Below are 14,768 nucleotides of genomic sequence, written 5' to 3'. Positions count from 1 at the left end.
AAAAAATTGTGATTATTTACATAAAGGAGAAAAGTGCCAAAATAGGCCCGGTAACGAAGTGGTTAAAAAAAAAAAAAGATTTTTTTTTTTTTTTTTACTATTTTGAGACAGTCTTCCTATGATAATAGAAAAAAAAATCAGGAGATATCCATTACTATTACTACCACATGAAAGCCCATTTTTTCCTGGGAAAAAAAAGGTATAATCCACCTGGATGCACAAAGCAGTTGTGATGATATGTACGGTTTTACTAACACATGTCAAAGTTGCAGAATTGTGCTTAGGCATTAACATTTGTTTCACCCTTAGTTGTGAAAGGGTTAAATAAGAAAAAAGACACACAAATAATTGCAAAAAGTGTCATTGTGAATAAACTTTTTAGCTTTGTACACATTCAAAAAAAGCAAGAATAATAGTTTACACTTTATACATTGTAAAATCTTCATACAGAAGTGCTTTAAAAACGATAATAATTTAGGCAGCTGGATATTAAATTACACAGCCCTGAGACAACGCATGTGAAAGCACCGATAATAGCATAGTACGTCTCTTCCCCTGATTGTTTCCAATAATGAAACTTTTTTTTTCTCTTTGGTCTTTTATTTCCTGAATAAATCAGTTCATTATTTCCGTATAGTCGTGATAGCTCACCAGCTCTGAAAAAATGTCATTAATCTTTTTGCAGCCGAGGTTACAGAAGCAAGCGTTGATCCACATGACGTTCCAGGAGATGCTGGTGCCGTCAGGGCAGTCGTAATGGACTTTGATGGTTTTGGATTTGTAGGGTGTGCAGCATCGGTCATCGGTGCAGACGCCGCAGTATTTGGGTCTGTAGGCTCTTCTACTTATGCAGCCTGAGATGGTGAAGTTCTTCGATTCTGGTTCACGGTAAACTGCTAAACATTTTTTGCCCGGCTGTAAAGGAAAAAAAATATATATTTTTTATATTTTTGCTAAATAAATGAAAATCGTCAGAATTAAAAAAAAAAATGTTTTTCTTGGTTTCTGTTATAAAATTTTGCAAATAAATAATCGTTCTTCATAAGTTTAAGCCAAATTGTAGTCTGCTCCATTTTTTTGGGTAAAAATAGTCAGAATCAGTGTTTATTATTTAGGGTCCTTTCACACTAGCGGACCGTTCGTCCGCTCATTACAAGTTCGTTAACGGACTTGTAATGAATCCCTATGGGATCGCGTCCGTTAGCAGATGGAGCATCCGCTAGCGTCCGCGTCAGTCGGGATCCGCTTTTTCGAACGGAAGAAACCCGATTTTTCTTCCGTTCGGCGGAACGGATCAGATGCAGACGGACAGACGGTCCGTCTGCATCCAATCCCCCATAGGGGAGAGCGGAGCAGAGACAGGGCGGTCCCTGCACTGTGTGCGGGGACCGCCCTATCCGCCGACAGCTCAGCGGGGATCCCCGCTGAGCTTTGGCGGACACACGGAGCGGACCCAGAAACGGTCCGCTCCGTGTGAAAGAGCCCTTAGTCTGTGGGAAAGTCCACAAACTATGGTATATATATATCCAGGGGCGGACAGACCATTCAGGCACTCGGACACTCCCCGAGGGCCCCATGCCACTAGGGGTTCCCATCAGGGTTGCCAGCCCCAGTAAAACCAGGGACAGTATGTAAAAATGTGTGTTTTTTTACATCTGTCCCTGAAATGTCCCTTACTGACATGCTTTTGGTCTAAAAATCCCAAGATTATAGCTGTCCCTCCTCTCCAGTACATCCTCAGTATGTGTATGTCTACTGTGTATGTGTATTATGTGTGTATGTATACTGTGTGTGTATACTGTGTGTAAATATTGTGTGTCTGTGTGTGTATAATGTGTATGCATACCTCCCAACTGTCCCTGATTTCGAGGGACTGTCCCTGATTTGGAGCAATGTCCCTCTGTCCCTCATTCTCCTCATTTGTCCCTCATTTTGGTCTGATCTTATACAGATGTATATAAAATGCACTTTTTATCTATCAAATAGTGTTTACCAGCGCTAAACTTTTCATCTGATTTCTAAATTGCTGCATTTGTAAATTCCAAAAGCCAATATAAAGGAATAGTAGTGGAAAAAAAGCACTTGTGGGTTTAACCAATCTTATTTTTTGTGTACAATTCTCCTTTAAGGGGCGTGGCAAGGGGTGTGTCCTATGCCTACATACTTTTTCTGATAGGTGTCCCTCATTCCCATCTCAGAAAGTTGGGAGGTATGTGTATGTATACAGTATGTGTGTGTATACTGTGCGTAAATATTGTGTGCGTGTGTGTGTATACTGTGTATGTATACTGTATGTGTGTGTGTGACACCATAATCTATTGCCTGGGGGCCCCATAATCTCCTATTGCCCGGGGGCCCCATAATCTCCTATTGCTTGGGGGCCCCATAATCTCCTATTGCCCGCTGGCCCCATTATCTCCTATTGCTTGGGGACCCCATAATCTCCTATTACCCGAGGGCCCCATTCTGATGTACTGACAGTCAATTTCATTTCTTGAGGCCTAAAAAGGCCACGAATGTACAAATACCCCCCAAATGACCCATTTTTGTAAGGTAGACAGTCCAAGGTATTTAAGAATAGGCATTGCGAGTTTTTTGAAGATGTAATTTTTTGGAAAATTAAGAAATTGTAAAAAAATAATCTTATTTTTTTTTTTTTTTACATACTGTCAACAGTGCAGCAGCATCATATAACTGGTGTGGCAATGATCAGGGACACTGACTGGTGACAGTATGTAAGGAAAAAAAATCAATTTATTTTAACACATTGAGGCCAGAGCAATACATTGTTACCAAGTGATCAGGATTTTTATTTTTTTTACACATTATGATTGCATATACCAATGAATTTCACTATTCTAAGCAATAATTTATACTGAATTAAATTGATTCATTAAGTGTTTATTGTTGTGATTAGCTGTGATTGGCCACAGCTAATCACATGGTACAGATGGGCTATGGGCATGTGAGTCCCTTTGACCAATTACAGCTAGCAACACAATTGTACACAATGAATGGCATGAAAGGAAGCCATCCATTGTTTACAATTGTCATGTGATCTGCTGTGATTGGTCACAGTGATGGTACCAACAGTGCTCCAGTACAGTGATCTGTCATCCAGTGGACACAACCGGTGACAGATCGCGCCACAACAACAAAAGTCCCACTCGGCCGTCATTTAACTAAAGGCTGGGTGGGAAGTGGTTTAAGAGTATTCTTACTTGTAGTCGAATGAGAAAAAAAATCCACATAACCTCAGCTGTATATTTGATTTGCATAAAAATACCCTGTAAGATCAGCTGTGTAACATGTGAATGAACATATCCATTCCACCTCCTGCTAAGGAGTGACTGATGTCTTAACTTACCATACCAAACATACATGTAGGCAGGTCTATTTTCTCCACTGCAGGTGGTGCTCGACTGCAGTGGCATTGCAGTTGGAGGGGAAGTCAAGATGAACATGATTCCTCTCTTTTTTTTCGGAAACTGAGAAGATGCTTCTGCCCCATGTGACTCTGGCAGCCATCTTGGGTCAGGCAGAGCCTATTTTAGTACCCTGGCTCCGAGGCTTGGCGTGCAATTTAGCATGTGGGTTGTGTAGGGACAGGTCAGGTCACCCATCTGGTAGGGACAGTGAACAGCGGTAGAAAGAGGTCCCAGATGAGTAGGGAAAGGATAGGGGCATGCCATCCTTCCTGGAGATCTCCCTATTGGGGCACGGACCAGCCAGGCCACATTCCGCTCCTCTAGACAGACACTGTCAGCACATCTGAGACCTGCTCTGCTACACATCACTGTTTTGTATTCTGTGGGTGTTTGTTGTGAATTGCCAAACTTTAACTTCAATACAGTTCTGTTTTCTACTAATGAACTTAGGCCCCTTTCACACGGGGCGGATCAGTAATGATCCGCCCCGTGAATCTCCGCTTGCTCAGTTGATCCCCGCTGAGCCGGCGGATGACAGGGCGCTCCTCGCACACTGTACAGGGACCGCCCTGTCTTTTCTGCGCTCTCCCCTATGGGGGGATCAGATGAACACGGACCGTCTGTCCGTGTTCATCCGATCCGTCAGACGGATGGAAAAGTATGTTTTTCCTCCGTCACACTTTGGCGGGTCAGATGTCAGCGGGCATGTCACCGCTGACATCCGTGGCTCCATAGAGGAGCACGGAGCGCCCGTTCAGGTCCGCCTAAAAAAATGGCAGGCGGACCTAAACGGTCCGCCCGTGTGAAAGAGCCCTTAATGTTTACTGTCGCCGCACCACGCTGCACCTCCCCACATACAGCTAAATCTCCCATGTTGCCACATAAGGTGCCAAGACACTAGTCAGTTATGGTACTCTCAGAATCCCTACCAGGACTTCCAGAGCTTCTACTTCTACCCCCGTAAATCTTTGCCAGGACTTTCAAAGGTACTTGCAGAATCCCTGCAAGGACTTCCGATGGAACACTCAAAATCCTTGCCAGGACTTCCAGAGTTCTCAGTAATGAAGCTGAGTGCGTCCGCTGAGTAGAAGGATATTTAAACTTCAGCCTTTAAAGTGTCTGGTGCTGTGTCTTATCTCCAGCTTCCTGGGAGCTGAAGACCTACAATACGTACCTGCCAGTTTTCTATTTGTTTCTGACCCAGATTTACATTAATACTCCTACCATGACCCCAATCTGGACCTGACAACTCTCTTGACTGCCATGACCTCTACATCGAACTGACCACTTTCTTGTTTGGCACCAGCCACAACCTCTGCCTGGACCCAACCACTCTTGTGTCTACTGCATTGTGAAACAGTCTCCACAACATAACCCTTCTGTCCGAGCAACTCTTTGGTGGGATGGTCATGTAGGCCACATCCTGAGGCCAGGTGCATCAAAGAAAACCTGGGACCATTAGGGTTTCTGTACCATCCTCACCATCAGGAGCTCTGGTAAAGGCCAACTAGTACTCCACACTTTGGGTGAGCCCACGTCACCTACCAGAAGGCACCATAACACAGTCAGATAGTCTCCACCAGAAAGTCTTATGGAAATTACATTTAGGGAAATTTAGATCAATCTCCGTTTATATCCGTTCAGTCATATCCAGCTCTTGCCGAGTCTATGGACCAGCTCTCTGGCACCATGTAGAATATGCTTAAGAGGTTTTTCCATAGGCTTTTGTGGTCAAACTTTTTATGAAATATGTCACCAGGTATTTCCTCAACCCTCCCCAATTGCTGAGCTTGGGAGTGGCATACAGAATTTGATAACACATGTGCATAGCCAATTAGTACACACACTAGGGCCAATTTAGACAGGAGTCAATTTGGAGAGTGGGAGGAAACCAAAGACTCCAAAGAAAACCCATACGAACATAGAAGGAACATGCAAGCGCCATGCCCAGATTCGAACCAAAGACCCCAATGCCGCAAGGCTTAGGTGCCAACCACTAAGGTCACTAAGTGCTAACCACTGTGCTGTGTGACCCACTAAGGATTCCTATCTGTGCCTTCATCCTCCCCTTCAACATAAAACATAAAATTGCCTATAACTGTTTCGTCTGAGCCCAGTATAATGCTAGTCAGGCTTATGGAAATTTGCCGCCAACTTCATCCATTTTCACTGAGCTTTTGATAACAAAAAATGCAGCCAACCTAGTTCAAACAAAGGATCAATGGAAACTGTTGAAGGTAGCTTACATTGATCCATTTGGCTGTTTTTGCTATTGAAATCTGATTTAAAGAGGTTGTAAGTCCTGGGAATATGCCATTTGTTACAAACTTGTTAAAGCAATAGCTTCTTGAAGGTCTCCTATCATCAGAGTGGAGTTCTTCTTTACCAACTTACCCGAAAGTGCTGTGTGATGTCCACCTCGCAGGGTCTCAGGTTGCACAGGCGGCTCTCTGTATGGAGTTTACACTTGTCATTATCGTTTGAGATGCGTGTAGATATCCCCATTCCGCACGTCTTAGAACATGGGCTCCATGGAGTTGTCTGGGTGATGCAGTTCTTTTGCCAGGTTTCAGTCTCTTCACGATAAACTGAAAGAATTCAGAAATCACTGTGTGAATGTCCAGTGGAAAGTTGGAGGGATTAAGTCGTAGATGGTAACATCCCCTGCTCTTTAACTTATCACCCTGCTAATAACCCTTCTTTACCCCTGAAGCCTCGTACACACGATCAGTCCATCCGATGAGAACGGTCAATACTTCCAAGCATGCGTCGACTTGATTCTGAGCATGCGTGGATTTTTAACCGTGCCTACTAACGATCGGTTTTGACCTATCGGTTAGGAATCCATCGGTTACATTTAAAGCAAGTTGGCTTTTTTTTTTAACCGATGGTTAAATAACCTATGGGGGCCACACACGATCGGTTTTGACCGATGAAAACGGTCCATCAGACCGTTGTCCTCTGGTTAACCTATCGTGTGTACGAGGCCTAAAAGAAGCACATAACATGGCCATTGGGACTTGTAGTCTTTCCATTCACAGATCCTTGTGAATGGAAGATGTGGCTGTGTGGTTGCATTAAAAAAAAATGAAGAAAGCTGCAGGATGAGGCACCCCACAATTCAGGCAAGTGGGGAGTAGTTTAGGTTGGGGGTTTGGGGAATGTGACCATGTTTCATGTTACACCCTCAATATGTGCCTTTAACCATTTCTCTTCTCTATCCCCTTTGGCATCTTTTTTTGATTAAGAATGTATACAGTGGAACCTCGGATTGCGAATAACGCGGTTAACGAGCGTTTCGCAAAATGAGCTCTGTATTTCTAAAAATCCTAACTCGGTTTGCGAGTGTTTTCTCACAAAACGAGCAGGATTCAGGCCAAAGCTGTGTGCAGTACCACTTTTAGCATGAGGTGGGGGGCACTGGAGCCGAACGGCGCCAATCGCAGCCGACCATCGCCGTTCGGAAATGTGCGGAAAGGCCCGAGGACAGTTCGGCTGACCTCGGAAAGGCTTGTGACTAGAGTCTTTCCAAGGTTTGCCGAGGTCAACCGAACTGTCCACGGGCCTTTCCGGCCATTTCTGAGGCTCTCCGGCGCCCCCCCCCCCCGCCTCTGACCGCATGCAGTATTCCATGCCATAGAAGTCAATGCGGAACAAATTAATTTCATTTCTATTGACTTCAATGGGGAAACTCGCTTTGGTATGTGAGTACTTTGGATTATGAGCATTCTCCTGGAATGGATTATGCTCGTAATCCGAGGTTCCACTGTATTGTATCAACCAGCTTGCCACATTTTTATATGTGCTAATATGTACTAAGGAAACTTCCCCTTTCTCTGTATCCCCACTCTACGTACCTGGAGAAGCAATATGGCGGGGAGACGCTTTTCGGAACCTCTTGGAGTCATCACAAACCCATTGCTCACAACATTTTCCTGCTAGCTTAATCCGCTTGGGGTTCTGGCACCAGACAAGAGGTGGACGGGAGTTTACACACAGCGGGACGCAACCCACAGCGCCATCCAGACACGTGCAGTTGTACTTGCAGTTGGGTTGGAAGCTCTGTCCATTTACATAGCGCACACCGTTGAGAACACAACCTACCCCTGACATCTCTGGAAAACAGAAGCGAGAAATGGTTAAGGAATTGCACTTAATGTTTACCGAGAAAACCAAGCCACATACTGTACATTAAACCAAACAATAGGCTCAATTCACAAAGCTAAATCACAAAGATAAAGATAGTTGTTTTCAGAAAGTGACAGTTATTTTCCGCCAAGTCTAATGGGCTTTGAAAATAACAGTCACATAGCTAAAATTAAAGATGCTTATCATTATGTAAAGATTAATTTGAGCGCAATGACACTAATAAAACACTCCCTCCCATCTCTTAAAAACCATAAAGATTTAATTGTTTTCCAAAGTTTCCTATTTATATTGTGTTCTAACTATTCAGTTTATGAAAACTCCCTATCAAATATGGGGTCCTATCCTATTCCTCTAATTTCAAAAATCAACCTGTGATGATAATACTATAATCAATTAATACTATAATACGTTTCCCAAAATAGGAACTGTTGTTGCCAAACAGAACTACGGCACTGTGGCACATTTATACCTTTTTGTTCACCATAGGCTTCTCCAAAGAGAGATCTGGTGAATTTCCACCCTGGGCACCAGAATCCCTGCAGGTTTAAATTCTAGATGGGGTGTAGATTTTTTTTTTTTAAATAAATAAATTATTTTGTATTTATGCATTTTTATGATGTTTTTTTCTATATTTTTTAAATACTCTCTTTGAATTCATATATAATAGTGGAAATGCATATTTCCTATTTTTTTGTATCCCCATCTTATTCGTTCCTACAGGTTAATGTTTACCGGTATCTGTAGAAATTGCCTTTAGGTTTCTTTATGTCCATATTTGTATAACTTCCATGGAATTTCCATTGTATTTATTTATTTTTTCATCCAAAAATGTAGTCAATGTGTTAGCCTCCACCTGTTTTCTTGTCCTATTGATTTTAGTGTACATTGATTGAATAATTCTGTGACGGCCTTTTTTTGGTGGAGTAATTGTGTATGTAAGTACTGTTTTGCTATTAAGCATTATGCTGTGAACAAGACAACTTGCTGAAATGCGTTAGCATGCTTTTTATGTCACTCCTTTTTAACGAATTAAGGCCCGGTTTCACAGAGAGGCAATGTGATTTAAAGCGGAGGTTTAAAAAACATCTATATACCATTAAATCCAGCATACTTCCGACATGTACAGTGTCATGGACCTTGCAGTGCTGGAGTGTTTCTACTTGAAATCCTAATTCATGTATTTCAGAAGATGGGACATTACTGACAGTTCATTGCAGGAGATACTGGACACATTACAAGTGGTTTAGTTGTCCTGACTAGGTCAATAGACAATGACCCTTCAATGCTTAGCTCAGGCTATTGAAATGCTAAGTGGAGCCGGCTTGTGAAATACCTTTTATTGTGTTCTGCAGGTTACAATTGGTTGTCAGAGACGGGATGTCTCCAGGAGATAATTACCTACACTAAATGACTTTTAGAATGTGTGTTTGAAGATGTATGTGTTTACGCTAAAGGACTTTGTATTGTTCTAAAGGTCAGAAGTTTCCTGTCAGGAGTATTGAATTAGCATGTTATTATCTAAAGGAATGTAACCTCTCAGAGGTAGTAATTAAGTTCTGCTAAATAGACCGGGCTATTGTGTACATTGATTACCCCCTGGGGATTCTGTCTGTCAATACACATAATAGTCTTTCTATCCAAGCTATTGGATCAATCCCTGTTGACTATTTCAAGTCCTCATTTGCATGATTAAGGAGGACCTGAGTGAGGACTGCATATACTTTACAATTGACCAATAGAAAAGCGGTTGTTGGGGGTGGGATGTTCCAAATTCTGTATAAAAGTGTGCTGTGTACTTGAAAATAAAGAGTCCTGCTTGAACATACATACAGCCTGCCTGGTGTGTGTTCTTAATGGGTCTGAACGGCACATAGCTGTAGTTCGGATCCCGGAACCTTGGATGACTGGACCATCAGACGTTGTAATCCAATAGTAGCAGAGGAGTGTGGGGAGAGCAGAACCGGGCGAACAAAGGATCTCGTCACATACAGTCTGCTGGTATTTTTTCTTTTTTTTTGCTGTACATACCGTTTTATAGTTCTTTTTCTTTTCTCACTCCCGCCGGGAATAGGCGTTCCTATGAAGAGGCGTAGATGATTGACGTGCGGATAAGGCGCGTCACGCGTTCCGAAAATAGCCGAACTGGGACTCGGCTATATACGGCGCCTGCGCAGTCAGCTCTACACGGCTCCTAGTCTGTGCGCAGGCGCCGTATAGCGCCGAGTCCCAGTCCGGCTATTTTTGGAACGCGTGACGCGCCTTATCCACACGTCAATCATCTACGCCTCTTCATAGGAACGCCTATTCCCCGTGGGAGTGAGAAAAGAAAAAGAACTATAAAACGGTATGTACAGCAAAAAAAATTAAAAAAATACCAGCATACTGTACATGTCGGAAGTATGCTGCATGTAATGGTATATAGTTTTTTAAACTTCCGCTTTAAATCACATTGCTATTTGCCTAGTGTACTTTTGTAGCCTAAATACTGAAATTTGCATTTAAAAATGCAATTTAGTAACTTTTGTGAAATGCCAGTAAAAACGTGGCTGCGCCAGTAAATTTTGGGTGTCGTGCCAGTAAATTTCAACACTGCTTGTGCTACAGTTTGGAGAAGGCCATTTTCTGCTCCAGCATGACTGTGCCACTGTGTGTAAAACCATCTTCATAAAGACATGGGGCTAGATTCAGGTAGCTGTGCTTGATCTTACGGCGGCGCAGCGTATCGTATTTACGCTACGCCGCCGCAACTTACAGGAGCAAGTGCAGTATTCACAAAGCACTTGCTCCGTAAGTTGCGGCGGCGTAGCGTAAATGGGGCCGGCGTAAGCCCGCCTAATTCAAATGTGGAAGGGGGGGCGTGTTTTATGTTAATGTGTGATGACCTGACGTGATTGACGTTTTTTTACGTCCGTGTACATATCCCAATGTGCATTGCTCCCGAGTACGCCGCAAAGACGTATTGGTTTCGACGTGAACGTAAATTACGTCCAGCCCTATTCGCGAAAGACTTACGCAAACGACGTAAAAAATTCAAAAATCGAAGCGGGAACGACGTCCATACTTAACATTGCGTGCGCCTCATAGAAGAAGGAGCAACGTTACGCCGAAAAAACCTTACGCAAATGACGTAAAAAACTACCGCCGGGCGCACGTACGTTTGTGAATCGGCGTAACTAGGTAATTTGCATACTCTACACCGAAAAAAACGGAATCGCCCCTAGCGGCCAGCGTAATATTGCAGACAATTATACGCCGCCGTATTCAAGTTACGTCGGCGGAGGAAGCCTATTTTTTTGAACGTATCTGCCTTGGAGAATCGGCGTACAGATACGACGGCGCAGATTTGAAATTACGGCGGTGTATCTGAAGATACGCCGCCGTAACAGCTACCTGAATCTAGCCCATGGTTTGTTGAGGAACTTGAATGGCCTTCATAGAGCCCTGACCTCAACCCTACTGAACATCTTTCAGTAGAATTGGAACACCAGCTGCAAGCCAAGTCTTCTCATCCAACATCAGTACCTGACCTCACAAATGTTCTTTTGGCTCAATGGGCACAAATCCCAAATACACGCCAAACTTGCTGCCAAATCATGTACAACAGAACCTTGAATTACGAGCATAATATGTTCTCAGGAGAATGCGTTTAATCCAAAGCACTCGCATATCATATTTCGACGAATGATCGAACATACGATGTTCGAGTCGAACATGGGTTCGACTCGAACGCGAAGCTCATCCCTACTGAAGAACAGCTAGCACAATAATACATACAGGCCCGGATTCACGTAGCACTTACGCTGACGTATCTCAAGATACGCCGCGTAAGTGTAACTATGCGCCATTGTATCTGTGCGCCGTGCCCACAGAACTAGATACGCCTGAAAATAGGCTGATTCCGACCGACGTAACTTTCCTACGTCGGCGTATCGTGGGCGCATATTTACGCTGGCCGCCTCATTGCACATATGCAAATGAGGGAGATACGTCGATTCACGAACGTAATTGCGCTTGGCGCATCATATACGCAGTTTGCGTAAGTCGTACGTCCGGCGTAAAGTTTTTCCCCATATAGGAGGCGCAACTCATGCAAAGGTATGGACCAGGGAACAGCCGTTGTATTTTACGTTGTTTACGTAGTAGTACGTGAATAGGGCTGGGCGTAGGTTACGTTCACGTCGTAGGCAGTGATTCGACGTATCTTAGGGAGTAGTTTCGACGTGATTCTGCGCATGCGCACTGGGATGCGTCCACGGGACGGCGCATGCGCCGTTCATTCGGCCCATCATTTGCATGGGGTCACGCTTTATTTAAATGGATCACGCCCACTTCCACCTACTTTGAATTAGGCTGGCTTACGCCTACGAATTTACGTTACGCCGGCGCAACGTTGGGAGCATTTGCTTTGTGAATTCCATGCTTGCCTCTCTGTATTGCGTCGGCGTAGCATAAAAGAGATACGCTACGGCGGCATATATATGCGCCAATGTATGTGAATCCGGGCCACAGTGTTTTTGTTTTTAGACTAGGCTTTCCTTTGGCAATTTTGTTTACTATTGGAATCTATTTATTTACTATTGGAATCTATACACATCTATAAAAATAAATATTAAAAACGTTTTTTTCCACTTTGACCAGTGTTAGTTTTCTTCTTCTTCTTTATATATTTATATATATATATATATATATATATATATATATATATATATATAGTTTTACTCTAAATAAAAATGTACATTATCTAAAATCCGACTAAAATCATGTGTCTGGTAAACAGCAAAAAAAAAAAAAAAAGTATTTTTAGAATTGTGTATTTACTTCTTATGCAACACTTTTTCCTAGGAAAAATAAGTAACAAATAATACAAAAACAAAAACATAATGGTAGAAATAAAAAATAAAATGGAAATACAAATAAAAATAATAAATAAACATTCAAATAAAAAAATCCAAAGAAAAATAATAGCTGAGGGGGAAGGGGAGGAAGGAGCTAATTAGGGTTGATTAGAGTTAACTAAGAGTTAAAAAGAAATTAAACAGGGATATATTTTTACATATAAAAAAAAAGAAAAATAACTTGTAAGGGATCTAAAAGTGGGCTTACCAAAATCTGGAAGACCCCTTTAACAAAGGGGACCCCCAGATCCTGCCCCCCCCCTGTGTGAAATGGTAATGGGGTACACTGTACCCCTACCATTTCACGAAGGAAGTGTAAATAGTAGTTTTCAGAAAAAAAACACACACACACACACCGTAGAACAAATTACTTTATTAATTAAACCAAATAAAAATCCAGCGGTGAAAATAGACGATTGATGCTGCTCCCTGCTCCATCGTTGTCTCTATCCAGCGCCGGGTGATGTCTCCAGCGACGGACGATTGGTCCAGCGATGAGAACATCCATTCAGAGCACAGCTCAGCGAATGACGCGCCGATGCTTTGACGTTTCTTTTATAGGGGAGGCGGGCCACGCGTCACGTGACCCCGTCCCCCTCTGACGCACACTCTGCTACGTCACTGGGACAGCCCTTGCGTCAGAGCGGGACGGGGTCACGTGACGCGTGGCCCGCCTCCCCTATAAAAGAAACGTCAAAGCATCGGCGCGTCATTCGCTGAGCTGTGCTTTGAATGGATGGATGTTCTCATCGCTGGACCAATTGTCGTGTTTTTTTTTTCTGAAAACTACTATTTACACTTCCTTCGTGAAATGGTAGGGGTACCATTTCACACAGGGGGGGGCAGGATCTGGGGGTCCCCTTTGTTAAAGGGGTCTTCCAGATTCTGATAAGCCCCCTGCCCGCAGACCCCCACAACCACCGGGCAAGGGTTGTGGGGATGAGACCCTTGTCCCCATCAACATGGGGACAAGGTGCTTTGGGGGGCACCCCAAAGCACCCTCCCAATGTTGAGGGCATGTGGCCTGGTGCGGTTCAAGAGAGGGGCGCACTCTGTCCCCCCCTCTTTTCTGCGGCCGGCCAGGTCAACGTGCTCGGATAAGGGGTCTGGTGTGGATTTTAGGGGGAACTCCACGCCATTTTTTAAAAAAAATTTGGGGTGGAGTTCCCCTTAAAATCCACACCAGACCTGAAGGGTCTGGTTATGGATATTTAGGGGGAACCCCACGTCATTTTTTTTTTAAATTGACAGCGGGGTTCCCCTTAATATCCATACCAGACCTAAAGGGTCTGGTTATTGAATTTGGGGGGACCTCCGCGCATTTTATTTTATTTTTTTACTAAAAGTCCGTGTCCTATTGACTTCAATGGGGTTCGGAGTTCGGGTTCGGGTTCCCGAACTTTTTTTTTAAAGTTCAGGTTTGGGTCCGAACCCGAACATCCAGGTGTCCGCTCAACTCTAGTTGGAACCTCTGTTTGTTTTTTTCTTGCTGTCTGTAACCCCATGAGGTTCATTTCCTCTTTCCCCTCACTTCCTGTCCAGGTGTCAGGGGGTCACAGGGACAGGAAGCAAAGGGAAATATATTGCTCTCTGCACCTTCCCGTTCCAGTGACTCCACTTGTGTCGCAGGAATAAAAAGAGATAGGAAATTTCCCTAATGAGGATACAGAATAAAAAAAACTGAAGGAAGCCTCTGATAGACATGTGCACTGCCGAAAAATGTGTTCGTTTTTATTTAATTTATTTTTATTTTTATATTTTCATTTTTCGGGTCATTCGTTATGATCGCAAAGGGTTAATTTCTAAAATTCTAGAGTTCATAAATTCGAAAATCCGAAAAGAAAAAAAATCGGAATTTTAAATAATAACTAACTTATAATAACTATTACTAACTATTAAATTATAGGTATTGGAATTTTCTTTAAAATTTGGCTGTTATGCCCCCGTACACACGATCGGATTTTCCGTCAAAAAAACCTTGGATGGTTTTTTGGATGGAATTACGCTCAAGCTTGGCTTGCATACACACGGTCACACAAAAGTACAACACTACGACGAGCCGAGAAAATGAAGTTCAATGCTTCCGAGGATGTGTCGAATTGTTTCCAAAAATGCGCCGGAATTTTGCGAGTCAGAATTGCCACAGACGATCGGAATTTCCAATCGGAATTTTTTCCGTTGGAAAAATAGAGAATCTGGGCCAGATTCTCGTATCCTGGCGTAAAACTATGCAGGCGTAACGTATCTCGTTTACGCTACGCGGCCGCAAGTTTTACGGGCAAGTGCTTGATTCACA

At 43.3% G+C, this 14,768-nt stretch overlaps 1 protein-coding gene across 1 annotated transcript in view; it reads right to left on the bottom strand.

Annotated features, from left to right (window-relative positions):
• Nucleotides 1–345: 345 nt before the first annotated feature.
• The window catches only part of CCN4 (cellular communication network factor 4), a 116,980-nt gene continuing 102,557 nt past the window's right edge, over nucleotides 346–14,768 (bottom strand). The window contains exons 3-5 of the mRNA XM_040354993.1: nucleotides 7,286–7,543; nucleotides 5,823–6,016; nucleotides 346–915 (exon numbers count right to left, since the gene is read on the bottom strand). Of these exons, the coding sequence (XP_040210927.1) occupies nucleotides 616–915; nucleotides 5,823–6,016; nucleotides 7,286–7,543 (752 nt within the window). The 3' untranslated portion in view covers nucleotides 346–615. The remainder of the gene's footprint in view (nucleotides 916–5,822; nucleotides 6,017–7,285; nucleotides 7,544–14,768) is intronic.

The sequence above is a fragment of the Rana temporaria genome, chromosome 5 (assembly GCF_905171775.1).
Source record: "Rana temporaria chromosome 5, aRanTem1.1, whole genome shotgun sequence".
NCBI lineage: Eukaryota > Metazoa > Chordata > Amphibia > Anura > Ranidae > Rana > Rana temporaria.
This window is presented reverse-complemented; position numbering and strand designations above follow the sequence as displayed.